The sequence below is a fragment of the Osmerus mordax genome, chromosome 12 (genome assembly GCF_038355195.1).
Source record: "Osmerus mordax isolate fOsmMor3 chromosome 12, fOsmMor3.pri, whole genome shotgun sequence".
Classification (NCBI taxonomy): Eukaryota; Metazoa; Chordata; class Actinopteri; order Osmeriformes; family Osmeridae; genus Osmerus; species Osmerus mordax.
Genome location: NC_090061.1, coordinates 13,226,978 through 13,254,670, shown reverse-complemented (window position 1 = coordinate 13,254,670; position 27,693 = coordinate 13,226,978). Strand labels below are relative to the sequence as shown.

Here is a 27,693-nt window from a genome sequence, read left to right as displayed (position 1 = left end):
CTCAGTCTGCTGGAAGGCACTCATTACCTATTTCAGCTAGGCGGGTCTCAGTCTCGGTCTTAAAAAGGCAGAAACAGAATATGTACCACCGTTGAAGGACAACAGTTAAGGGCCGGAGCCCCCCCCCCCCCCCCCTCCAGCCTTTTGTTTTGTCTTTCATTGCCATCCTTCCATCCTCAGTTATAGTGTTACACCAGCTCCTTCAGCCCTTCCTATATTTTCAGTCGCTCTCTCCCTCTCTCCCCGTCTCTCTCTTTTCTTTCACCCCCCTCGCTCATCCATCATGCCCTGTCGCCGGCGGTTACAGTGCTGTCATGTAATTATGTGATATTTATGCGAATATGCTTGTCCCATATTGGTTCATGCTCTTATGCACAGACATGGGTTGCGTCTGAGCCCCGCGCTTGTTCTCGCACACATTCGTTCAGCAATGTCATAACTTTTCCCAGAGTCTGACTTTTGGTTGGCCCACAGGCCCCAGCGGCACTATGGGAATCCTTTGATGTTGATTAATTTTCTAACTTGGAGTGCCGCAACGGGTGAGATAGACGTGCAAATTACTGGAGAGCAACTGTCAACTTCTTCTATTGTAAACACACAGCCACTCGCACACACACAGCCACACACACACACACGCACACAGAAACAGAAACAGTAGACCCCAATATATCAATGTCTTTTAAATAGCAGGTCAGGAGTCAAGACCCACATGTATGTTAAGAAAAAAACTTGTGTAAAAGTCTTAGCAAAGTCATTTTCATTACCCTTTAGGGCCTCCTAGTGGTCATCAATGAACATTGCATGTGTAGGTCCAGCCTGCGATATGCATTGTATAGCATTTGTTCACCTGTGTAGCGTCCAACTACAAAATATTGTGGTGGTATGGTGGTATGGACTTGTTCCTAATGGATTAATGGGATTATTTCAGATTTTGAGATACTGTGGAACTAGCCTCCACCTCCTCCCAATTTCCCACTCGTGATCAGGAAAATTAAGACCACATTGACTGTGTGTATGTGTGCGTGCATGAGCGTGTGTATGTGTACATGCATGTGTGTGTGCTCTGATTGCTGTCTGGACCTTATTAAGTAGAACCAGATTTAAGAATGATAATTAGATCTAATAGGAAGGAATTTTCCGTACTTTGTCAAACAGCAGCTCTATCATAGAACTAGTTTTAAAGAGGCTGATGTTTAATTATAGAAACACACACACACAAATCTATATATTCATGTAGAAAAAGATGGGAAAATCGGTTTAAAAATACTATTTGCATTGTAAGCCAAATCAATAGTCAAAGTCCAAACAATGGAAGTGAATAAGAATTGTTTTCTGTCCAATGTAAACTTTATTTTTTAAACAATACTGGTGCATAATAATCGACCTATAGCAATAAAACGGTAGATTTTGGTGACTGAACATTCAACAGTCGTTGATTGTTTGTTGTCATTAGACAATGCTGTTGAAACCACGTGGATGGATCTAGAGTGAAGCATCCTATCCCAGTGTCATCCTATCCCACAATATATGTGCCTTGCTCAAACCAACCACATTTCAGAATGAGATGCAATGAAATAGCGCTCCTTAGTGACCCCTAGTGTCCACTGTTCATTCAGACCTATAAAGACCATATAGGTCTATTTAAAAATATTGAAAATGAACTTGACAGAAAAAAAATCAAGCATTTAACTGGGGACTCTTAATTCTTTCTTAATTAAACTGTATATGTCTGTACGGTGTCTGTAAAGAAGTCATTCTGAGAAGAGATAGAAAAATAAATCGATTTAAGAAGTCTCTTGCTGTAATCATGTCATACGTTTACCAAAAGAAAAAAGAACAAATAAACAATAATGCAGGCTACGTATGGCCTAATCTTGTTGTCTCTTATTATTTTTGAGTAGCCTAGCCTACTTATAAAAGTTTAGAACTGCTTGTTTCCTGTGGTTGATGAGAAAGCTGGGGATCGCGAGACTGTTTGGGAGTGAATCCGGTAGTTGTGGCAGTACAGTTCTTTAGTTTCAGTTGAAGCCAGCAGGGGTCCCTCTGAGACAAGAAGCTGTGTGCATTTATCGATGGCGGGTGTTCGGCGCACTGATATCGATATCCTCACAGCAAACCACAGACGAGCGCACTGTCTTCCGTATTGCATAGGCCTTGTAGGGTAAAGTTACACATTGTGACAAACGTTTAACACGAATGAAACATAGGCTATCACATACAAATGACATTGTTTCTTGAATATCCATTTTGCATTAAGTCATCTTAAATTAATCTTGTCCGATTCAAAGGGCTATAAGTGCTTTCTTGGACAACTCAATTTACAGTTGATGAACTGGAGGTGCATATATACTGAGTTTAATGTCAACTTAACAAGTATTTTATGCATGGAAACACAGAGGCTAAATAGTTCTGCCAGGCCACTATCAGTGCGTCTTCTCTTGCTAAACATTTGAAAACGACAAAACTCCTTTTCACTCATATGTAGCTTATAGGTTGCCTACTTTTGTTCACTAGTGTCAGGACTTTTTAAAGTATTTGTTTTTGGACCGATTTATTTGCCAAGTGAAAACATAATTTTAGGTTGTAAGTGAGACAAGCGCCAAAGTTAATGAGAGGTAGACCTAGGATTGGAAATGATCAGGAGGGAGGGGGTACTGTAATACAAACATTAGGAAATAGGGAGGAGGGAGTTGGAGACGGGGCCAAAAAAAATGCTAGCCAACACATGTGTCACAGAAGCGGTGTATAAGAACCAGGTATCACTGACCACGAGAGACCAGGGATTTCCTAGGTCAAAGACTAACTTATAGGAGTCTAACTACTTACTACTTTAAGTACTTACATTACCCAGCCGATACCAAACCATTGTCTAGCTACATTGTTGAGTAGTACATACTTTAGTCCGGTTAGTTTTAGGACACAACTAAACTTTTCCTCGACGCTATCAATTACATTTCAAGAAGACAAAAAGTTCCAAGTAAGTTGTACTTTTATTAAATCAATATTCTTAAATGTTGTTGTACATTAGTTAGTTAAAGCAGTATGTTTGATACTGGTGGTGACAAAGACTCAGAATTACAGTACGCACACACGTGGCACAAGACTTAGACTTCTAATGTGTAGCCTATTAAAATCACATTGACTAAAATGACTTTTATCTATGTGTATTTGTGCTACATCTTTTTATACTCGTTTGCATGCGCATGTGTATTAACTAGATTATTATATGGTTATGATTTGTGTAAAGTACAAATGAATATAATCGTTTCAGCTAGCCTACCGCTAGCTTCCTGAATCAAAAAAACTGCCACTTTTCGGGAGCGAATTGATCTTTAAAGAACTAAGCAAACAACTGTCCAAATGTTAGATAAATTGGTGTTATGGAGACGTGTCACACAGCAAACAGTGACCACACATTCTTTTTGTTAATTTGAGACGCTTTAGGCTAGCGAGGTGAACATTTAGACCATGAATTACTCTCCTAATTTAGTAAAGTCCCTACATCTCTACCACTCGCTGCGCGCTGGTAACCAGAAACTGGGTTGGGGTCGTGCCCGCGGAGAGACAGCTGCTCACGACCAAGGAGCAGGCAACCAGCATCGGGGGGTTTGCGGTTTTAAAGCTCCATAGGGAAGTACCCTTGGCGATCTGTTTATTTATTTACATCTTGAGAGGATAAAGAGTTTGCACGACGTCTTTTATGTCCTGTGGAAGTTGATAAACACTGCCGGTCAAGGTCAGAGAAAGTCCTAGTGAGAGTTGGAGACGGGGAGCCAAGATGAAACGAAACACGTGAGGGCCATAGGGGCTATCATAATGCATTCTAACCCATTATAAGGCCCGACACAGAATAGTAGTGCGTTAACACTTTGTCATAACACAGTCACATCACAGCTCAAACAGCTTAAGAGCTTTGCTACCAGTAGTGTTCTGTTGCATCAGATTTGTATATTTGTCAGGAAGTCTCGGTCCTTATTTGGGAAATCACCTCTCACCTTTTGTGCTTGAGGTCAAACGAGGAACATACACATCACTGTGTTAGCTTGAGACTTCACACATGCCTGTAAATAGCTTCTAGTTGTAAATTACCTGTTTGTCATAAAAAGTCTCTTTGCAAACATTTGTTGTGTGTTCACCCCCACAGGGACAATAAAGCTTCCAGAGGTGTGTAGCCTGTTCTGACCATTCTCAGTTGAAAACCATAAAAAAGAGTTACATTGTAATACGGGCAAATCTTCCCCTCATATATTGAACATCAAATGCAACAGTTTTGTATGCGAATGTTATGTGATGTAAAACCATTTACGAACCACACTAAAGAAAAGTATTGCACAATGACCCTGCTCAGTGAAAGACTGAGTTGTTGGTGATGAAAGAAGTGTAAGCCTTGAAAGAAAAGGCGGGAAAGATAAATAGTGTAATAGGTTGAAGAAAAGGACGTGTTTGTGTGCGTTCAGAGAGCCTCTGAAAATCTAGTCCATGTGACTAGGTATGGTTCCATTGTGAGCTGATGCTGTTAGCGTGTTTAGTGTTGTTGCGGAGAAAGGACGCTGTTGTTCCTGAACGTTGCCTATAAATGAGAAAAATCGGAGCATGTGTTTGCAATCTGGAGGAACATAAAACACCCAGAAATATGACAAGTTACTGTCTATGAAAGTCTGAAAACCAACAGGCCTACATAAGGTAAGACATTTCCAGTCTGACGGAGTTCAAGTGTCCATAGAAATGTAGCTCATTGTTGAGGGGCAAAGAGAAGCGTGTGTGTGTGATTGTGATTCCAGCATGGGGTGTCGGTTACAAAAGAAATCCCCGTCTTTAAGAGCTGGTCTCAGCACAAAGGAGGGTCGCCGGGCCATGTCTAATCACATTACACATGCGCAAGCGCACACACAGTCCTCACACAGCCATTAGAATGTTTTCTCCCTCCCCTCAATTCCCTCAGAGGGAACACATGCGCTCTGTCTCGGTTAGCCACAGTCGACATGTCAGGCACAGACTCTTGCAAACAACAAGCCCTTAAGATCACCGAGAGGGCTTCCTGTTGCAGTTGGTGGTCAGACACTTTGACTAGCCGAAGTCAACTGACTAACTGAGCCCCTCCTAGTTTGTCAACAGTCCAACCCTCATCTCAAATGGAACACCCCTTCCCCACCCTCGCTCCCTGTTGTAACATCTCTAAACAGGCCGTAATCGAGTTTTATTTGTGTTTATCGGGCGCCGCGAGTTACGCTTGTGTATGTATAGGGGGTCATGACCAGACAGTTGGAATCCTTTCAGAGTGAGGTGACCTGTCGCCCTGGTAGATAGATTATCAGTGGGTAGTTGTTTGTGTTTATAAGTTTGTGTACCCTCGGTGTGTGTATGAGGCTGGTTGTTCTTGGCGACTGACCAGAAGTGGTAGTTACACAGCGAGAGAGCTGGGTCGCGTTCCACAGAAACGCGCGCGTTGTTTGCTGGTTTCGCTCCGCGAGGTCAGCGGCATCTCATGGAATTTAAATGACAACGCCTTGCCCTCCACAAACAGGTTGAACTGCTAGTTTTACAGTCCCTTGGCCCTACTCTCTCAACCCCTTCCCTTTTCATGGACTCCTCTCCCCCCCCCCCCCTGACTCTCTCGCCCTCCCTTCTGCCCTTTTCTCCCCTTCCTCCACCCCTCCACCTCCCTGGGAGCAGTCATGGCGCCCTCGCTCGCGCTGGCCTACGGGAGGCGTTGGTGGATGGCCGTGACGGCGGTGCTGGAGAACCTGCTGTGTTCGGCCGTGCTGCTGGGCTGGGGCTCCCTGCTCATCATGCTGAAGAGGGAGGGCTTCTACTCACACCTCTGCTTAGGTACGGCACACGCTCACAGAAACACGCACCCACACACAGAAACACGCACCCACACACAGAAACACACACCCACACACAGAAACACACACCCACACACAGAAACACACGCCCACACACAGAAACACGCACCCACACACAGAAACACGCACCCACACACAGAAACACACACACACACAAACACTCACACACAGAAACACACACGCACACACACATACTCACACAAAGAAGCAGAGGTATTTTGAACCTGATTCACACGCTCGTGTTCACAGCCGCATTCTCTCAACGTTTCCTGTCCCTCTCTCTCTCTCTCTCTCTCTCTCTCTCCATCCCATCTTCTGTCTCCCTCTCTTCGCTCCTCCCTCCTTTACCCCCTCCCTCCATCCCACAGAGGAAAACGACACCGTTGTCGCTAATGGGACCGAGTGGAATACGGAGGAGTGGCTCAGCTGCGTGGAACAGGAAGAGATGCTGAATCTGGGCTTCACCATTGGCTCCTTCCTCCTCAGCGCCGCCACCCTGCCCCTCGGCATCCTCATGGACAAGTACGGGCCACGCCCCCTGCGTCTTCTCGGCAGGTAACCACGGAGATCCGAAGTTAATCCCTGTATCCTAGTTGGCAGCTACCAGGAGGCAGACCGGTGTGTTTGGTTAACGTGTCATGTGGAATCTGATATGCCCATAACTGAGTGTGACAGTTTGCCATTCAAAACCGCTGCGGGGGCGATACCCACCTTATAACATAGATATATATTCGACTGAAAACTGTACACACTCACACAGTTGATGACACTAAAACTTTTGTATCGTGTAATAACTCTGACTTTCTCTTTAATGCAGTCACTTCAATTTATTTCCTTTGGTGTGACACAATGTTCTACGGTTTGACACACAAAAAAGTTTTTTTTATCTCAGAATATCTTTGAAAAACTGTTGAGTTTGGCATAAGGTTATCATCGCTCATCTTAAATCGGTATCATTTTAAACAGTTTTGTAAGGATGACAGCAAAGTTTGACTTTATTGGTAAAGTCCATCAAGTTGAACAAGTTATGGGGGGAAAATTGCGTTTGTCATAATTTTGCATGAAATAAATAACACTATATGTAAACAAGTGTGTAATAGCAGATTTAACACTACATACATCTATCATGTGTGTCATAAAGAACTGTTATTTACAAAAATATAAATGGTCTACTACCCATGTGAAGACATTTGTAGCTAGTGTCTATGCTGAGCTATGACGGACCACAGGGATTTAGCCTGTAGACAGAGTAACCCCCGACATTACACTTCTCTCTAGGGTCCAAATTAGAACCAAAAAGAAAATGACCCCGTTCAGTGTTCTGCTTATCGTCTTCTACGTTTCATGTGTGCAAGGATGTGTGTGTGTCAATCTGACAGGATCTTTTCTTATCGGACCCTTCTTACTACCCCACTTCTCTCGTCTCCTTCCATCTCCCTCTCGTTTGAGCGCTCCCTGTCTCAACGCTCCCTCTCTAGGGGAATGAAAGCCATGCTATTTTGCCTAAGTCTTGGATATAATGTTGACATTCTTTCTCTCCACAGCTTCTGTTTTGGTCTCTCCTGTGCCATTATGTCACTGTCGTCCTATGACCCTAGTGGTGAGTGAAACACACACACACACAAGAACGTTTGACAACCTCCTCACTGCAAACGACTTCCTTTAACGTGACGAGCTCTCTCTCTCTCCATCCCCCTTCTTCCAGTCTTCTCCGCTCTCATCTTCCTCGCTCTCTCCTTCAACGGCTTCGGAGGAATCTGCCTGACCTTCACCTCCCTCACGGTGAGCGATGACATGAGCGTGGCAGGGACAGAACGTAGGACACCACAACCAGAGTTCCCAAAGTTCTGCATAGCAGTACACAGACTCTGCTTTCCCCCTCCCAAAAAAGAGGGTCCTCCCCAATATCGCCACTGTTTACATTTCGTCATGCGAGTTTTGAAATGAGTGACGTACACCAGGACAATTTCCTCCTCTATTGACCTGACTCTTCAGAGAGGACAGAGTGGTGTGTCCGATGTGGTTTGTTTGCGTGCGTTGTTTGTACTTTGTGACGTGAGTTACCGCAGGCGCTTGTATTTTGAGTCGGAACAGGTGTTTGTGTGCGCGTGGTTGTTGTGTGTGTGAGAGAGCGAGAGGCAAGGTATCTCCTGAGTTGCACATGACTGTTCCCCCGATGGAAAGTCTCTCACATGTTGTCCGGCCAATCAGAGGACCGGCCTCAGTGCACACCCTCATGCTGTCTCCGCCCACCCACCTCTACCTAAAACACACAAGGGCATTACTGAGCACACTTCGTTTTTTCTCCTCCTCACCCTGTCCCCCTTTCTTTTTCCCTTTCCACCTCTTTCCACTCCTTGCTCTCCTCTTCTCTCCCTCGTCACCCCTTTACGGCCTCCTCATCTGTTCCCTTTCCCCTCTCTCTCCCCCTCCCACTTTCTCTCTCTCTCTCTCTCTCTCTCTCTCTCTCTCTCTCTCTCTCTCTCTCTCTCCTCCTCTCTCTCTCTCTCTCTCTCTATTTCCCTCCCCCTTTCTCCTCACTTTCACCTCCCTTTTCTCTCAGCATTCCACCTCAGTCCTATTGAGGGTCCAGTTCTCTCCGTTTGACATGATATCAGGAGGGAAAATCTGGAGCGTGTTTCCGAGTGGGTGTTCGTAGAGGTCAAAGGTCAGAGGCTAATCAGCGACAAATAACCAGCCGCCCTCAGTATGTCGCTCTCCTGACCCCTGACCCTTCACCTGTGCGACGTCACCCCAAGGCTGGACGTTAAAGGAACAGCACAAAGTCATGGGGGGGGGTCTATATTTAAAACGCTGTGTCATCACACAAGACCTCTGTGACTGCTCAGGAACAAGACACATGCCAGGCGTCTGGGCACACACACACACACCCCCAGCTGCATGAAGGTCTTGGCACGGAGTTCAGTATTTGGCAACAGCACGCACCCAGAAACCCCAGGGGGTAGAATCACTCGCAGTTTGGCTATAAAGCCTGTGTCCTCCTCTTGGCCCCACCCTCTCTTCTCAATGACACCGCACACATTTATTATCATGCGCACACACACACAGTAAAGATGTTGACACATTTGCCCTCGTCTTTCCCCCTCCCTTCTTTGTCCCTCTCTGTCCCTTCTCTCTGATTGGGTAGAACGGGTCCCACATTGTTGTTGCTGTTTGAAATGTAAGCCAGCGCACTGGAGCACAAGGACACACACATTCATGCCCACACACAGACACACACACACTTATGGACACGCACACACACACGTATCAACAGAGCCCGTGAGTGGCTGTGGAGGCAACACAGCCTCGTGGTGCGTTTTCAGATGTTGTTGTCCTGATATCCAGGTTCACAATGGTTCATCCTCAACGTGGTCAACATTGGGAAAGTTTGGCCAGCCGACAGATAGTCAAATGTGGGTACATATCACACCTAGACACTTGTTGTTTTTGTACATGACTCCGTCACTCCACACACAAGTATGTACCCATACTGCAGGCTATCGATGGGCACAAGGCCGAGCACACGTTCTGCAACTCATCCAGTAGAAAAACCCGAACTAGAAGTAGGTTTCAAGGGCAGACGTCATATGGCTTCACAAGTTTCCACATGGAGCTTGCGTAGGCCTAACTTGGCCCAATTCTCCGCTATTCGTCTGAAGTGGAGTGCCACCGACTGGCATCAGACGTAGGCTGAGAGCCGTATGTGAAAGGCCAATTCATAGATATTCAGTCGACGTTTTGTGTTTAGGATTAAGGGAAATTGGGTTATGTTAAAGATTATTGGGATTACGATGGTCAGGTTAAAGTGTTTAGGATTGAGGTTAAGACATTGAGTCCTTCCCACCGTAGAGACTGACTGGACGGTAGAGAAATGGTGTGCAGTGCAGTTCGAGGTTTGGGAAGGCTCTTCCATTATATAGAAGAGACAGACTTGAGAGAGACCATGGAGTCGCATGGGAGAGAGTGATATAGAGACCGACATCAGAGAGAGAAACCGTAGAGAGAAAGACAGAGACCAGAAAGAATTAAGTTAAAGATGAAAATAGAACGAGGCATGAGAGAGGCGATGTTAGATGTAGATTTGTCGTGAGGACGTCAGAGGTAATTAGACGAAGCAGCTCCCAATCAAGGTTAAGGGCTTCCTGTAGTAAAATGAAATGAGTTTAATTTCCAATGTGACGTTGACCTCCTTTTCCTTTTCTCACACAATCTCTCCAATGTACACACATTCTTTGAATGATGTACCTAACATGTATTTAACAGTTCTGAGTAACTCGAAGCGCTGTCTCTTTTTTCGTATCCCTCTTTCTCTCTGTCGGTCTCCAGAATTCTCACTGAAAGTCTCACGTTTTCTCTTGTGTACCTGACTTGTCAGCATTGATGTGAATGTGTTTCACGTTGATTGAACAGTCTCCTCTCCTCCACACACACACACACACACACACGCACACACACAAATGCACACACACATTCCCGCCAGGAATATATTCTCACGTGGGAAGTTTCTCCCCCAAAGAACACACAGTCTATCTCACTCACTCTGTCCCAAAGTACAGTTCCACACATGCACACACACGCCTCTACTGGGACCTTACAGTAGCCGTCATAGACCTCGTCGGGATCGGCATCTAACACGGCTCGAACAAGTTGACTTTGACATTCGTGAGAGACACAAACGTCAGTACTTAAATACCTAATGGCCCCTCTCGCTTGTATTCCAAAATAAACACACACGCTCGATCGGTGGCCCAGAAGTCCCCACCTGGGGATGCGAAGTATATCCATTCTCAGAAACGCTGAAAGAGGACGGGTGTTTAGCCGGGTCGCCCTGGGAGCGTCTCCTTCTCCAGAGTACCTGGTTTGCAGTTGTATAACCTCCCACTGCTCCCATACCATCCTGCAGCGAGAGAGCATGGCAAACAGGAGCCAGACAGATATCTTCACACACACACACACACACTCTCACACACGCACTCCACTCATGGCACACAATCGCGTTGCAGCGTGCTCGGCCGCACGAGACTCGGAACGGACCCGTCTGATCCGTGAACCCCCTGAACGTTCACGTTCTAGAATGTTCCGGTGACCTCGGTTGTTGAAACTGGTCACAGACGTCTCATGTTCGACCCACTTCTGACTGTTCATTCAGATGAAGGAGAGACTTTCACTTGTTCGTTGCGATCCATTTCACACTGTTCTTACGGGTCAACATATCTAGGCTATTGCCCCAACAGTATAATAAGAGAATGGAGGTGTTCTGTTGGGGGTGGGACAGACTGGTACAGAACTCACAGACGCTACCTCGTTCCACATAGAACTTACATCCAGTGCCATGCTTCCGGCCTAATCTGATCCATCCGAGAGCGTGATTCTGTTTGTACAAGGATTAGAGAGAGCTAATCAGAGCTACAGGAAATGTAAGAACCCCAAATTCCTCTTTTCTCTCCTGTCATACAAGAATCCGTCAGAATTTGCGACCAGAAAATGTGGAATCCTCCTCGGACTACGCCTAACTAAACTATGGGATTACATCATGTGGTGCTTCAATTCATGTCTGCTGCCGCTAAAAGTTTAACTTTCTAATGTAATTTGTCTGTTGCCAAAGAAATCAGTTGGCAGGCACAAGATTAACACACACACAAAAAAGAAATATATTTCAGTGAGTCAGAATCAGTCTGCCCTGTAGTGGTTGAATTGAATCACTGCACTTTCAACTAATCCAGAGCAGAATGCCGTGTTCAGTGAGTAATAGAACCCCAGTAGTCTTAGTACCTCTCTGACAAAACAACTGTATCCCTGTGGGACTTTGGGTGCTGTAGTTCTCCATGTTTTGTGTCTATGGTATCTAACTTTAATCCTCTCTCTCTCTCTCTCTCTCTCTCTCTCTCTCTCTCTCTCTCTCTCTCTCTCTCTCTCTCTCTCTCTCTCTCTCTCTCTCTCTCTCTCTCTCTCTCTCTCCTACCCTCAGCTGCCCAACATGTTTGGCAGTCTGAGCTCCACCATCATGTCTCTGATGATTGGCTCCTACGCCTCCTCCGCCGTTACCTTCCCTGGAGTCAAGGTAACTATGAGGTCATCAAAGGGGGATGCAACTTCCCCCATGCGTCTCAGGAAGGTTCCGTTGCGCAAGATGACGCTCTTTCTAACTCCCCCCTCTCTGTTTGCGCCAGCTGATCTACGATGCGGGCGTGTCGTTCCAAGTGATCATGTGGGTGTGGACGGGGCTAGCTGGCTTCGTGTTCCTCAACTGCTTCCTGAACTGGCCCGTGGAGGGCTTCCCCACGCCCGATGAGGTCGACTACAGGTCAGCGACGTTCTAGAACACCCCTGGAACGCTGAATTTCAGGAGAAAAAATACTTCACCGGAACTCTGGGACAGCAACATTCTGAGATACACCTGGAATAGCAGCTCTATATGATTTGGTTTTTGTTTCTCTCCCGTCCCTCTCTCCTCCCTCGGTCTGTGGGGAACAGGAAGCAGTTCTCCCTGCCTGTCGGCGCTGCCGGAGAGGGGAAGGTGGTCGGGGAGAAGCTCAGCCAGAAGAACGGAGACGTGAGGCATTCCTTGGAGAAGCTCCCCGAAGCGTCAGACGCACAGAGTGAGTCTGGAACCCCTCACGCACGCACAAACACTCAAATACACACACATAGGCGATTTTATCGCGGGTGCAGGGGGTGCATTTGCACCCCCTACTGTTGGGATGAGAAGAAAAAAAACTATTAAATGATTTTAGAACATTTTAAAGTGACGTCAGAGTTGTATGTTCTATCACGATTTGTTGTACTCTAATGATTCATTTAACATTTTAAGATCTACTATTAATTTTTTGCATGTTTTTTGTAAGCGAAAAAATAGATTCACTACCCTTTGCACCCCCACGTTTAAAGCCTAGAATTGCCTATGCACACACACACCTAGAACACAGAATATGTCCAGGTGCAGAGAAACAAACTCACGCAGGGCCAACTCTCTTCTTTATTTGTAGGATTGTCTGTTTACCACTGTCTCTATCTCTCCCCCCCCTCCCTCCTCCTCAGACGCCACCCCATTCCGCATGTCTGTCTTCTCGCCCATATTCCTGTGGAGTCTGATCACCATGGGGATGTCCCAGCTGCGCATCATCTTCTTTATGGGCGCCATGAACAAGATGCTGGAGTTCCAGGTCACCCACGGCGACCCCCACCGTGAGTAACCCTGCAGTGAAGTCACATGTCTGGGGGTCTCAAAGTCGCGTGTATGACAAAAGTTGTTTGCGTTACATTCCCAATGCAATCTATTCTTGGGTGTGATAATGCTTTGATATAGATCAAGGTTTTCACCACATTTGTGTGTGAGATACGTACCAGGAGAACCAGTAACTTTAAATGCACGATGAGGGTTTATTAGCTAAGTAGCAAGATCATCAACACAACTAGAGAGGATACAATTTCTGGGGAAATTGTAGGGTGTGCTTGCTTGCGTCGGTTGCACAGGGGTCTGTATATTTTATATAAAAATGCATCGGGCCTACTTATTATTTATAAAGATTACATAGATTTAAAAGCATCTTTTTTTTGCTGCTCATTTACAACTCAAAATACGAGTGAAGTGTAGAATGAAATATGATGTCTTCTCATTTCCCCTGCAAGAGGCAGCTGACAGGCTGAATCAAAACGAATACATTTGGCAGACCGGTGTACAAATGGACCTAATCTCTATGACTTAAACGTCCTTTTAAGTTGTCCCTTCTCGTGATATTTTCAGGCATTTAGCCTACTCATATTGCATTCATTCATTAATAAAGAACCCCCTTTGAAGATTATTCTACGACTTTACCGGCAGAAGATAGAATCGCGATTCAAACAGTACCATCTGCTAACTGAAAATATGCCCCCAAAAACGTAAATAAGCTTGACATTTATTTAGTGGAAAATAGCTCATTCATAAAAAGCTCACTGGTAGCGATCATTGTCAGTAACAACTCAAAATGCGATATAGCCCTGTGTGGAGAAGCTGCCCCGGTAAATTCTACTACTACAGTACAGTACTAGACTACTGCTGTGTTCGTCTTGATAGCGATTGCGTTGGTTGAATTCGATTAAACGTTCCGTTGTACGGTTTAGGCTGAAATTAATTATTTTCATGAACAGATTGACAAAGTTTAGGCTGTGGCAATGAAGTTCAGGTTAGTAGTCAGATAGTTTCCCTACTGAAAGACTTTTGAGTAAGGGGAGTGCCGAACATGTTCTGTTGCCGTTTGACTTAAACAGCTGAGGAGTTGTTGTTAGCTACTCACACTAGTGTCTCGGGTACAGTAGGCTACAGCGTTGCAGTGAGCTACACTGGTTTGAAACCACAGGTAATGGTAATTTCACCAACAAATCGTTTACTAATGTCAGAATAAATCCTACAACGAAAATGTATATGTGAGGAATGTTTATTTTAACGATTGAAAACAGATACATCATAGACCACTGTAGTATGTGTTGCCCGGGCAACACAGGCTAATGTCATGATGCTAATATGTCAGTGAAATAGTAGACTACTGTTTCCGAAAGTAGATGTACTTCCTTAATAATATCAGCTTATATTGTACATTACACATCACAATTGTGTGTCATATCACAAAGTAAAATGAGTAAATATTTATCACCCTGGCCTCTTTGTTTGTGGCGTTTCTGCAGCTGCCTTGCAGTAAAGCTATAGTTAGCCTAGCTATCCCCCAAGTTAACAGATGCGAAACGAATGTTCTGCCAAAGGTAGTCACGCGTGTTTTCGTGACATTATTGCAGACCGGTGTAAAAATTGACCTAATCTCTATGATTTAAACGTCATTTTAAGTTTTTCTCTTCTCATGATATTTTCAGGCATTTAGCCTACTCATATTGCATTCATTCATGAATAAACAACCCCTTTGAAGATTATTCTACGACGTTACCCGGCAGTAGAAGATGGAATCGCAATTCAAACGGTACCATCTGCTAACTGAAAATATGCCCCCCAAAACGTAAATAAGCTTGACATTTATTTAGTGGAAAATTGCTCATTCATAAAAAGCTCACTGGTAGCGATCATTGTCAGTAACAACGCAAAATGCGATATAGCCCTGTGTTGAGAAGCTGCCCCGGTAAATTGTACTACTACGGTACAGTACTAGGCTACTGCTGTGTTCGTCTTGGTAGCGATTGCGTTGGTTGAATTGGATTTAACGTTCCGTTGTACGGTTTAGGCTGAAATTAATTATTTTCATGAACAGATTGACAACGTTTAGGCTGTGGCAATGAAGTTCAGGTTAGTAGTTAGATAGACTTTTGATTTAAGTAAGGGGAGTGCCGAACATTTTCTGTCGCCGTTTGACTTCCTAAACAGCTGTGTACTGTAGCTAGATGTTTTTGTAGTGTGTCTTGCGTAAGCTACAGCGTTGCAGTGAGCTACACTGGTTTGAAACCACAGGTAATGGTAATTTCACCAACAAATCGTTTTCTAATGTCATAATAAATCCTACAACGAAAATGTATATGTGAGGAATGTTTATTTTAACGATTGAAAACAGATAACGCTACATCATAGACCACTGTAGTATGTGTTGCCCGGGCAACACAGGCTAATGTCATGATGCTAATACTTCAGTGAAATAGTAGACTACTGTTTCCGAAAGTAGATGTACTTCCTTAATAATATCAGCTTATATTGTACATTACACATCACAATTGTGTGTCATATCACAAAGTAAAATGAGTAAATAGTTATCACCCTGGCCTCTTCTCTTGTGGCGTTTCTGCAGCTGCCTTGCAGTAAAGCTATAGTTAGCTTAGCTATCCCCCAAGTTAACAGATGCTAAACGAATGTTCTGGCAAAGGTAGTCACGCGTGTTTTTTGTGACGTTAGTGACGCAGTGACGTTAGTAACGTCAGTGACTGTGGCTAGCAAATTAGCCACCATTAGCTTCACTTTTCGCCACAAAAACTTAACTTACGTTTAAACCATGCAACGGAACGTAAATTCCAATAGAAGCAACTCAATCGCTACCAAGACGAAACTTTTGACACCTACGTTGTCTATGTAGGCCAAATATTGACTGAGTTTTAGGGGGGCAAAAAGAAATAAAAATAATAATATATATGTGAGAGAACAAAGGTTGTGCTCTCGCCGAAGGCTTGAGCACACCCAATAATGATGCAACATAATCAAATAAAAACATACCTTTGGAACAATCGTTAATCGTTAAACCCTGCAAATAAACAGGTTACAACATTAAAAGTATTACTACAATGTAATACATGAAATAAGAAACTAAATCATATCAAACGTGACATTAAAAACTGCTTAGAACTATATCTACATGAACACAACCTTTAAGGATAATTTCAGTCTTCCTCGGTTCACCTTCGTCTTCAACTGTTTAGACCACCTCTCCAGAGGTGTGATGGTCATTTGAACACTTTTTTCCCTTTTGTGCAAATCAACGACTGTCCCAGACGACTGTCTGAGTGACCAGCGACAAAGGGGCTGTATCATGCAGGTCTCTGCCAATACAGCCCTACACTGGAATAATGCTGTGATACTGTGATAGTGCTGTGATACTGGGATAGTGCTGTGATACTGGGATAGTGCTGTGATACTGGGATAGTGCTGGGATACTGGGATAGTGCTGTGATACTGTGATAGTGCTGGGATACTGGGATAGTGTTGTGATACTGGGATAGTGCTGGGATACTGGGATAGTGCTGTGATACTGGGATAGTGCTGTGATACTGGGATAGTGCTGTGATACTGTGATAGTGCTGGGATACTGGGATAGTGCTGTGATACTGGGATAGTGCTGTGATACTGGGATAGTGCTGTGATACTGGGATAGTGCTGGGATACTGGGATAGTGCTGTGATACTGTGATAGTGCTGTGATACTGGGATAGAGTGATAACGCTGTGATGTCTGCTGTGTCTCCAGCCTCCGAGGTCATCGCCCATGAAGCACAGAAGAAAGGTGAGAAGCTGCCTCTTGTTCTAGCTACATATGGATCTAACAGGAGAGCACCTCACTACATACTGCTGGAATACATGTTTGGTATTTAAGTATTTGTGTGTGTGTGTGTGTGTCTCCTCAGTGGATTTCTATTCGTCCATCTTTGGCACCCTGCAGCTGCTCTGTCTGGTCACCTGCCCTCTGATTGGCTACATCATGGACTGGAAGATGAAGGAGTGCAAAGAGGAAAAGAACGGCGTGACGGAGAAGAAGTAAGAGAAGGAGGGAGGGATGAAAGGGGGAGGGGGAGATTAGGGCGGTGGATAGGGCGAGATTGGAGGACAAAGGGAAGAGATTGGAGAGAGAGAATTGGATTTTGGAGTGTGTGAATGAGAGGAAGATGGACAGAATAAGAGAGGGAACACATCGGCAACAGAGAATTGAGGACGAGTGCCATGTAAACGAAGCGACTAAATGAGTTGATGAGGCAAGGTGTCTCCGCCCACTCTCATAGTTCATGTCCAATCACAGGCAGCCGCTGAGAGACGCCAAAATCCAGAAGCTGACCAACGCCATGAGGGCCTTCCTCCTCACCAACCTGCTGCTGCTGGTCTTTGGCATACTCTGCCTCATAGACAACCTGCCCCTACAGGTACACACACACACACACACACATCATTCAGCTCAACAAGCAACATCCCCAGCCCACATCACTCTCAACCTAGTGAGTGACTCTTGTGTCTGTTGTGGCTGTTTCTAGATCCTGACTTTCATCCTGCACACCATGGTCAGGGGCTTCATCCACTCCTGCTGTGGAGGCCTGTACGCAGCTGTGTGAGTACTGCAGCAGCCCTCCTACACTCCTCCGTACCAGTGCATTAGGACTGAAGTAGCTGGAACATAGCAGCACTCCTATTCTAAACCATACTACTACACTCTAGTAGCAGGAACATAGTACTGCTCCAGACTCAACTTCCTCACTCTGATCTGTCTTCTTCCTATCCCTCAATCCCCAACAATTAAAAGGCCTCTTTGACCTTTCCCCTTACTTTGGAAAGACCTGCCGAAAAGCCCTTTGGGGGCTGCGAGGGCTCTCTCTCGCTCTTTCTCACTTCCTCCCGCTCGGTTGTCTCCCTCTCAGGTATCCCTCCAACCACTTTGGGACTCTGACGGGGCTCCAGTCGATGATCAGCGCTCTGTTCGCTCTGCTGCAGCAGCCCCTCTTCATCCTCATGGTGGGAACACTGAACGGGGACGCCTACTGGGTGAGTCGCACGCACAGTAACACACACACACCCACCGTCACACGCACAGTGAGACACACACACACATACACCATCACACACACAGGTCTAGCAGCCGTGTTCGAAATCATGGGGTTTGTAACACATTTTATGTGAACATCTGCTGCACGCACGCACACACACACACACACACACACATCCCCTTTACAAGCGTAACATTCAATAGCCCATGAATAAATCCTACATTTCTACTGAACATCTTCGGTTACCCTGTGTTATTGGCTGACTCTGTTTTTGTCCATCAGATTAACCTGGGGATGCTCATCTTCTCATTGGCTGGCTTCCTGTTGCCTGGATACCTGTTCTACCATCGCAGATGCCTGATACAGCAGAAGGTGGCCCGAGAGGAGCAGACCATTGGCCAGGAGAAAGAGGCTCTAAACCACTCAGAGACCAACGGCTACAAACATCATGGCAACGGACACAGCATCTAGGAATCTCAGGACTGGACCTCCAGAGAAAGGCCTCACTGAGGATTGTGGGTTGTGTTGTTTCCTCAAGTACCACACAGTTTCTTGCTAAAGCAATTCCGTCAGCATTCATATTTTCTTATATTTCAAGTATGAAGTTAGCGTAGTTTTTTGTAGTGTCTGGTTTTGCTGACTATCAGTTAAGCAATATACTTTCAGGTCAGGATACTTGAAATTGGTGATTTGCTCAGAGGTGCATTCAGGAGAAATTGTGTCCTAGATTTGCTGTTGTTAAATTCTATTTATTCAGGCAATTTTGTAAGAAGAAAAATCTAAATGTCTTGTTCAAATGAAGAAGCCATGAATGTAACTCTGCTGCAGACGCCTGCACACATTGTATGACCAGAGTGTTAGGCCATAGTTCCTTTGATACTTGAAATACTGTATCAACACATTACTTCTGCTATAAACACTCAATCAGTGCTAACACCAAAGATTAATTATACGCTAGTATTTGTAATATAACCTATGAATCATACCAAAATACCAAATATTATGTCCCCTAATATGTCAATTTTTACAGATGATCTCATATATCCACATACTCCAGATTGAGAGGTGCCCAGAGGCATGCTCGTGATCTGGAGCACAGACAGTTACACATGGTGCACACAAGTTGACAGCTGGTAGAGACAAGACACACAACTACCTCTAGAAATCACTCTTTACAGTCAGCACCTGAACTCTTATTTTTTGGTTGGGTTTTTTTGTGGTTGATGCCTGGCAAGCTTTTAGACTGAAAGCTTGAACTACATGAATCACTTCAGATTTACGCACAGGAACACTTGTTAAAATGTATTGTTGTACGTTTTAGCTGCTTATGTGTGTTAAAAGGGATTTACTGTATTTTTTTTAGCAAATGTATTATTCTTATTAGCGTCATGATTATAATTGTAATTTGATGTGTGTTCTGCTTATTTGAGCCATCTGAGCCAAACTGGGCAGTTTTTTGTAAATATATATATATAAGGTTTCTTTCTCATTTATTCTGGTATTTTACTGTACATATTTTACCAAAAGAATGTTATACAACATAACTGTCTGAAACAAAACTTGGGGCCCTATTATCGAAGTACCAAATAGTTAAGTATCCAGGATAAGACTGTTCTTGTGAATTGCAATATGAATTTTTGCCTTGTGTGAAAATAGATCTATTTGAGATGTATACATCTCACCATATGCAATATGATACCATCGGGTACTCGTCATTTATATGCAATTATTAATGCTAGCTGAAGGCAGTGACTGAACATGGGAGTTTTCTTGGTTTGATCTCCATGCCTTTACCTAACACATTGGATTGAATGTACATAAAAACACAGCTGCCACTTTTCTAGGGGTTATAGAGGTTTGGTCTGTACTGCAACATGCAGAACAGGGTTTGGTCTGTACTGCAACATGCAGATCAGGGTTTGGTCTGTACTGCAACATGCAGATCAGGGTTTGGTCTGTACTGCAACATGCAGAACAGGGTTTGGTCTGTACTGTAACATACAGATCAGGGTTTGGTCTGTACTGCAACATGCGGATCAGGGTTTGGTATGTACTGCAACATGCAGATCAGGGTTTGGTCTGTACTGTAACATGCAGATCAGGATTTGGTCTGTACTGCAACATGCAGATCAGGGTTTGGTCTGTACTGCAACATGCAGATCAGGGTTTGGTCTGTACTGCAACATGCGGATCAGGGTTTGGTCTGTACTGCAACATGCAGAACAGGGTTTGGTCTGTACTGCAACATGCGGATCAGGGTTTGGTCTATACTGCAACATGCAGATCAGGGCTTGGTCTGTACTGCAACATGCAGATCAGGGTTTGGTCTGTACTGCAACATGCAGATCAGGGTTTGGTTCAGTCGTATCTCAGTCGGCAGCAAACTACAACCACTTGGATTTCAAGTGCTGAACTCAAACAAGTAAATTATCCTGTTTATCTGATTTTATAAACCTTTATGTTTATTTCGCTTGTAGAACATCAACTGACTTGTACTATTTTCCTCATGGGAACGCAAGTTTGCCATTTCATGTAACCTATTGTATTCAACGAGTGTCTGGAGGAAAATGTCGCCCTTCCTTGTCATTCGAAGTATATTGCTTGTGCATACCGTTTCAATTAATAAACAATGTAGATACTAACAGTCTGAGTACACTTCACACTCTCACACATGCATTTGACGATCCTCTAAATGAAGTCAAAGTATAAATAGAACACAGAATTATTAATAATAATAACCAAAGTTTATTGGAATATAATGTCTGTTCAGAGAAAATGACAAACTGGAAAAGTGACAGACTCACATACATACATACTCAATCAAACCATCACAGTTTGGGATTCTGTCTGCTACTGTTCTACTGTAACATAGCGACAAAGCTCTGGCATTTACGCATCCAAACTCTAAATCAAAACACACACTTTTATATATCTCATAGACAAACACGCATTTGCATACAGTCTCATGATGGCATTGCTTAGTCTCGCAGGCACAGTGCCTTCTAGAACACACACAAAGCTGGCTTGCACATGCATGCCCACAGACGCACGCACACACACACACACACACACTTCTGATCTTCTCAGCAGTCTATCTGAGGCTGTTGCTGTTTGGCTGAGAGCCTGCCAGTCCAGGATGATCTGGACTGTGACGGTTCTGGAAAAAGAGAATACGAACCCACATTAGAAAGACAACAGGACGTCGTCAACAGAAACAAAACTTTGTATAGATAAGTGTAACCATGAACTACATTTCAAATCCGTTTTCCTGTTCCCGCTACACAGTCTGTTTTTTGCTGAGGGATTTTCAAGAGTCGTTTGTACCTTCTTCTTTTTCTTATCCTTCTTTTTCTTCTTGCGGTCCGGGTCATCGTCCCTCTTTTTCTTTTTCTTCTTGGGGTCAGAGTCTGATGGGGTTTCTGCGAAGAGGAGGGGAATGGAGAACAGACTGGAGGATAAGTGGGACTGATGATAGACAGAGAGAGAGAGAGAGATAGAGAGAGAGAGAGAGAGAGAGAGAGAGAGAGAGAGAGAGAGAGAGGGGGGAGAGACATACCTTGTGGTATGGGGTCCTGTGGACGGTGGTGTTTGTGCTTGTGTTTGCTCTTCTTCTTTGGGGGCTGAATGTGCATTAGTCTGTACTGCTCTGGAAGCTGGAAAACACACACGGAAACACAGGAAGAGGTTGATGAATGTTAGAGAAGAAACATAATTGAAATTTCTAAAATAGCGAGTGGTCAAGTTCATTAAGCAGGCAGACTGTGTGTGTGTGGGGAGGGTCTTTACCGGCCCAGTGTGCAGTCTGAAGCCAGTAAGGAGCGCTCCAGTCAGGGGGCTGAAGGAGTTCCCACACACCGGTGGCTTCTCTATCAGAGACCGCAGTGAACTACCATCCTGAGTACCCGGACAGTCAATCATACCTAGAGAAATGGTAGAGCAGACAGATTCAATACAACAACAACAACAACAAAAATGGTTGAAGAAGTAGAGAATGAGATGAGTAGTAGAAGATATTACTGTACATGAGGTGTAGGTCGAATACTATGAGGATGATCATGGTGTTCACTAACGTTGCATGGTGTTTCTTTCTTTTTCTCACCTGGTAACTCTGGCAAGAAGTTGCTTAGCTTCTCCTTTACCTTCTTCCCACAGAACTTATTGTAGGCGTGTTCTAGGTTATAGTGGGTGATCAGGTTGGTGTTGCCCGTTAGCTCGTTGCCCACTACAAAACATACAGCGCGAGTCTGTCAACAACGTCCAGAGATGGGGCAGTGCAGGGAACCGTCTACAATGATCAAGTCGGCCTCCTCAAGGGCAATGGAATTAGTTATTCAAATAACGTTTTAATGTTTTGTGAGAAAGGTGAAGATAAGTGATGTTTCGGTCACCGGCCATTAAAACCGATAATAATAGCTTACTAATACTGAGGTATGCCCAACACAGGCACAAAGTAAACATTAGGTACTGTAAGGCATCATTTAACAGTTTAAGCACACAACTGAGATGTATTTTTTGAGAGAATCCCAACATACCCGGTAATTCTCGCAGTAAATAGAATGGTTCGTTCATGGCTCCCGGTTTTCGTAGCGTAGGCCCCTCATCCCCGAGCTGGGGTGGCATCTGAGCCGCCATGGGGACTTGATTTTGAGGGAGAGGCGGTGGTGGCTTTCCTGGTCCGAATCCCAGAGTTGACGAGCCGGGAGGTCCCTGAGCCTCATTTTGCCCAAAGAGAGTTGAATACATTTCCGTCATATCTGCCGCGTGTAAGACATTTAAATAGCTCAAACTTCTTTTTCTACAACAAGCTTGCTAGAAGTAGTTATGTACACATGTATCTGCGATCTTCCAATAACAACCGCTTTACTCTTCCTAGCCACTCAGTCTAGGCCACAACCTCTTCTTTGTGGCATATTTCTACTGCAGTTTACCGTATTATTGCGAATAGTTGTCCTCAAAACTGCTTGGGAGGCTACATAATGTAGTTTTGAGGACAATTTATTTTCGTATTGAATGATGATATCCAAAAAAATTACATCTTGTTTTTAGACGATGGAATTTATTTCAGGATAAAATTTACAAACATAAATCATAAATGTATAACTGTACATATAGTCAAAATTAGAAAAAACAAACAAAAGAAGAATGGTGTAATTTTATGAACAGTCAAACATCAAAGGTATCCGGTGGGCAGAAGGAGGAGGCCTGAGCCTGAAATTCACTGATAGATGCCTAGAAGAACGAGAGACAGACAATTACTCGTGGTAAACGTACATGTGTCAATGTTAGTGGAGCTCATGTAGGCTACTAACAGTATTCAATCAATTCAGTCTTTCCTGCAAATCTTTCTTCAAAATCTCATACGGATTCTCTCACTCTCACCTTCCACTCATCCACAGCTGCTGTGATGCGCTGCTCTGTCTGAGCAAGACCCTCCCTGCCTGCCTGCACTCTCTGAGCCAGGCCAGCATTCTCCTTCTGGATCCTCTTCAGCTCTTGTTGAAGGAAGGCCTTCTGCTTCAGGTAGTACGGCATCACGAAGCTGCACAGGTCCTGCTCAGGAACTCCACTTGGACGCCTGAGGGGATGTAAGCAGAACATGAGTTCTGTATGCAGCATGTACCCTCAATGTTAGATATGGAAGGAGAATACATCGAGAAAAGGCACACGGAGAACGTCACTGACCATGCTGGTTCTGAGCTGTCCTTGGCTTTCTCTTCTAGTTTGTCCAACTCATTCAGCTTACACTGCAGCTCCCCCTCTTCAATCAGTTTGTTGATATCCTCCTGTAAAGTTGCCAAGAAGTTTACAGTTACAGTTAGTTAGACAGGTATCCATAGATACCTCCGACACACAGAAGTGTGTAAGTGTCGAAAACATGCTACATTGTCTTAGCTGATGCTTTTATCCAAAAGTGACGTATGGTGAAAGTAGGCCTGCAGCAGAAGATCGAGGATCTGAAGTTCATAGTTCTACGGTATTTTGGACTGCGTGGACAGGCTAACCCCATCGCAAAATAGCCACATTTCAGGAACCAAATAATTAACTAAATATCTTCATCCTTTAAAGTAACTAACCTGTATGGTTCTCTGCAAATCTTCTATAAACTGCTTGTGAATGTTCTCAGTCAATTGACGGTCCTTTTTGTAGAACGGATGGAACGTGCGTGCAAATCTGTGGAAACTGACACAGCGAGAGGATTCAGCAACTCAAGTCTGCTTCTGTAGCTGAATAATTGACCGTGTGGCATTTATGTCAACAACTCCGTAATCTATGAAAGTGTGCATGGCATGTACATACCTAGCATCAAATATGAACTTCTGCAAGCTTTTCTCCACAACTTTATTGAACAGCAGTAGCCTTTTCATTTCTGGCTCCGGCCGGCCCAACAGCTGCGAATCATTCTTTGGACCTGTCGACTGCGATTCAGCTTCTGTCGCGTTGTTAGTTTGATCATTTGTGTTTTCCTGCTGGGCAATTTTTTGCTCTTCCCCGTTTGTCTCCATGTTTCGGCTACTTTGTTGATATTTTACACTACCCGCCGAAACATCGACGACGTTTAGCTACGGAGAGTCACAAGGTACATTCAACTAGTTGATAAATTTGCTTTAACACGCAAGCGCAGTCTTCTGTCAGATGTCACGCTCCCTCAAGCTCTGAGCTTCAGCTGTCACTTTCCTCCCCCCTTCTCCCCTTCTCCTACCCACAGTTGCATGCGGGAACATGGGCTTAATCACAGGACTTTGTGCTTTCTTTTACCATTTACCACAAATATACAAATGGCTACTAAAACCGTATTATATCGCATCAGTCCTCATGTGTGCCGCATTCCCCATAGTTCGGAAGGCACCGGGACTGTGCGAGCACTTGCCAACTGAACGGGACGACGGGAATCCGTGCAACTTGGACTGGGTGAGTACTGGGGGGCAGGCAGTGTTGTACTGTAGATGAGTTCAATCGAGGACTACACTTGCAGCATAACTATCTCCCTCCTTTATTACAGAGAGAAGTGGAGATACTCATGTTCCTCAGTGCTATAGTTATGATGAAGAACAGGAGAGCAAGTGGGTGAAGAGCACACACACACACACACGTTTGGGTCAGAGGGCAGGTATGAGGTGTGTGTGGCCCACACATGATACCACACTGAATGTCTGTTCACATTTACACAAATAGTAAATACACACACACTTTTATGCACCATGGAAGTTATTCAAAAAGGCTAAGCCTTGGAGAGGAAACACAGAGAGATGTGGTTGTCTTGTTGCGGGTCGAGCAACTGTAGATTCCAGGTCGTTTGTCATGTTATTCTGTCACACCTTCCTCCATTTTCCAACCAATGTTATGTCCCCCCTTGCCTCCTTCTTCACTCCCCAGTCACCCTGGAGCAACACCTGGGGAATCTGTTCCTGTTCACTAAAGTGGCCAATGTCATCCTCTTCTTCAGGGTGGACATTCGACTGGGCATCTTCTACCTCGCCCTGTGTGTCGGTGAGCGACCACTATCATCTCACCACATCACGATAATCACTGTTATCCAGTCCTGGATATTCATTCCAGGAGTTAGTTCAGTAGAATATAATGTGTCCTTTCCTCTGTTGTGAGTTAAGTCAAGAGCAGAAAGGTACCTTATCTGACTGTACGGTATTCAAGCAGAAAGTCCCCTGGAAAGGTACATTTGAGGAGTAGAACCTTTGTTGATTTGAATGCAAATTCATTCAGAGCCTTTCTGTGTTCAACCACTACAGCCTTCCTCATGACCTGCAAAGTCCCGGTCTACATGGGCCCAGAGTATATCAAGTATTTCAGTGACAAGACCATAGATGTGAGTGTGACTGTTAACCGACCATACATTTCAGCTGGGACTATTGATGATTCAGTCTTAACCAGTAGTTTGTACACAGAGTAAAACTCAGCATTTCAACATTGGTTATTTTAGTAGATGCCTTTATTCACAGCGATATCCAATAGTGCTTACTGTATAGTGAAAACAGCGAATGATCAGTAGTAGCATAACTACATCATATCGGAAGTATACTAACTTGGATTACATTACATCGCACCTTCAGTCAACACCACGGATCGGGGTCGGATCATTTTGACCTGAGAACTGCAAAATTACAAAGGAGTAAATGCCATTGTTAAGTCAATGCCCTCAAGCAGTCGTAGACTCATGGTATATGTTTACGACGGAATAAAAAATGTAAATGTACAACTGAGGATCAATGATGAATCAATGCTCTGGTGATCCACTGACCTCGTGATCTAAGGGAATCTAACCCGGTGTCATCAGACCTAACCTGCTCTGATCCCTGGACACAGGAGGAGCTGCAGAAGGATAGCCGCCTCACCTGGATCGTTGAGTTTTACGCCAACTGGTCCGCCGAGTGCCAGTCCTTCGCGCCTGTCTTTGCCGACCTCTCCCTGAAGTAAGACTGTCGAGAGAGCAGCTCATCCGGCCCGTTCTGGCTGCCGACCGTGCCTAACGTCTTCACGCATCCTCTCTTGGCCAGGTACAACTGTGACGGTCTGCGGTTCGGGAAGGTGGACATCGGCCGATATGGTGAAGTGTCGGAGAGGTAAAAGCGGGAGGTGTTAACCCAATGTTTTGCACGTCTCACAACTCCATCTGCAGACTCTGTGTAGCAGCATCCCATTTCACCTCTTGGTTTATTGGCTTGTTCTCTTTGTAGGTACAGGGTTAGCACCTCCCCCTTGGCGAGGCAGCTACCCTCATTGGTGCTTTTCCAGGGCGGGCAGGAAGTCATGAGACGCCCGATGGTGGACAACAAGAGGCGCGCAGTGTCATGGACTTTCAGTGAAGTCTGTATCCCTGTTAGAGCTTCTGAGAAGTTGTGTGTGCGTGTGCGTGAGAGAACTGTCCTCCCTCGTTTACACGTAGTTTTCATCCTTTCCCAGGAAAACATCATCCGTGAGTTCAACCTGAATGAGCTGTACCAGAAGTGTAAGAAGCTGGGTAAGGGTAAGGGGGAGAGGGGAGAGGAGCAGGACCCCGCTCTGCCTGAAGAGGGCGACAATGAGCCACAGGCCGATTCAACCGACCCAAAAGAGCCAACGGAAAGCAAGAAAGACAAGTGAGAAGAGGAGAGATATACTGGTGTTAAGTGCCATTGTAAACATTAACACACAGTGCAACTCTTATTATATATTAACCATGGCAACCAAAAAGGAGTAGTCAGTGACATGTTAGCAACATCTTAACATTTGTTTTGAAGTCTTAAATTATTTGTGTAAAATTCTGCCTATTTGACATTTGTAAAAAACTGTTGAAAATGTTATGACTTCACTCACAAACTTGCTTTTTCCATCATTTACCTGGAGTGTTTCAGTACACTAGTGTGTTTATTAGTGCTTACCTGCATCCTTTGTACACATTCGTATAAGAACGGTTAATGCCAAATTATAAAGCCAATCCTTCTTGCATTTTAATAAAAGAATACAATTTCAGTCCTCCATGGCCTTTCATCACAGATCGAAGACTTCCCCAGGGTACATCCCATAATATCACATGCGTGAGTGATGGACAAATCAAATTCAAATCAAACAAACCAACACACATCCATCAGGTTGACCTTTTTATTCTGAGAAGACATCATTAAAAATTCTCCTTAA

General features: G+C 44.5%; 4 protein-coding genes across 4 annotated transcripts; 2 read left to right on the top strand and 2 right to left on the bottom strand.

Moving 5' to 3' along the window:
• Nucleotides 1–2,759: 2,759 nt before the first annotated feature.
• slc43a1a (solute carrier family 43 member 1a) lies at nucleotides 2,760–20,705 on the top strand. The gene is made up of 15 exons (XM_067247449.1): nucleotides 2,760–2,977; nucleotides 5,674–5,829; nucleotides 6,218–6,404; nucleotides 7,394–7,449; nucleotides 7,555–7,631; nucleotides 11,821–11,913; nucleotides 12,023–12,156; nucleotides 12,327–12,451; nucleotides 12,891–13,037; nucleotides 16,782–16,817; nucleotides 16,939–17,068; nucleotides 17,328–17,448; nucleotides 17,557–17,630; nucleotides 17,938–18,061; nucleotides 18,346–20,705. The coding sequence occupies exons 2-15, from the start codon at nucleotides 5,676–5,678 to the stop codon at nucleotides 18,532–18,534; spliced, it is 1,647 nt and encodes a 548-aa protein (XP_067103550.1). The 5' UTR covers nucleotides 2,760–2,977; nucleotides 5,674–5,675; the 3' UTR covers nucleotides 18,535–20,705.
• Nucleotides 20,706–20,785: 80 nt separating this feature from the next.
• med19a (mediator complex subunit 19a) lies at nucleotides 20,786–22,955 on the bottom strand. The gene is made up of 6 exons (XM_067247450.1): nucleotides 22,596–22,955; nucleotides 22,163–22,285; nucleotides 21,850–21,983; nucleotides 21,620–21,716; nucleotides 21,388–21,482; nucleotides 20,786–21,220 (listed from the first exon to the last, which is right to left on the bottom strand). Exons 1-6 carry the CDS (start codon nucleotides 22,813–22,815, stop codon nucleotides 21,155–21,157), a joined length of 735 nt encoding a protein of 244 aa, XP_067103551.1. The 5' UTR covers nucleotides 22,816–22,955; the 3' UTR covers nucleotides 20,786–21,154.
• Nucleotides 22,956–23,118: 163 nt separating this feature from the next.
• Nucleotides 23,119–24,599, bottom strand: si:dkey-6i22.5 (polyamine-modulated factor 1). The gene is made up of 5 exons (XM_067248122.1): nucleotides 24,361–24,599; nucleotides 24,138–24,243; nucleotides 23,746–23,846; nucleotides 23,443–23,638; nucleotides 23,119–23,292 (listed from the first exon to the last, which is right to left on the bottom strand). Exons 1-5 carry the CDS (start codon nucleotides 24,564–24,566, stop codon nucleotides 23,227–23,229), a joined length of 675 nt encoding a protein of 224 aa, XP_067104223.1. The 5' UTR covers nucleotides 24,567–24,599; the 3' UTR covers nucleotides 23,119–23,226.
• Nucleotides 24,600–24,750: 151 nt separating this feature from the next.
• On the top strand, nucleotides 24,751–27,531 carry tmx2a (thioredoxin-related transmembrane protein 2a). Its single transcript, XM_067247282.1, has 8 exons — nucleotides 24,751–24,972; nucleotides 25,064–25,124; nucleotides 25,438–25,551; nucleotides 25,809–25,885; nucleotides 26,383–26,489; nucleotides 26,574–26,639; nucleotides 26,754–26,883; nucleotides 26,980–27,531. Exons 1-8 carry the CDS (start codon nucleotides 24,784–24,786, stop codon nucleotides 27,157–27,159), a joined length of 924 nt encoding a protein of 307 aa, XP_067103383.1. The 5' UTR covers nucleotides 24,751–24,783; the 3' UTR covers nucleotides 27,160–27,531.
• The last annotated feature ends 162 nt before the right edge of the window (nucleotides 27,532–27,693 follow it).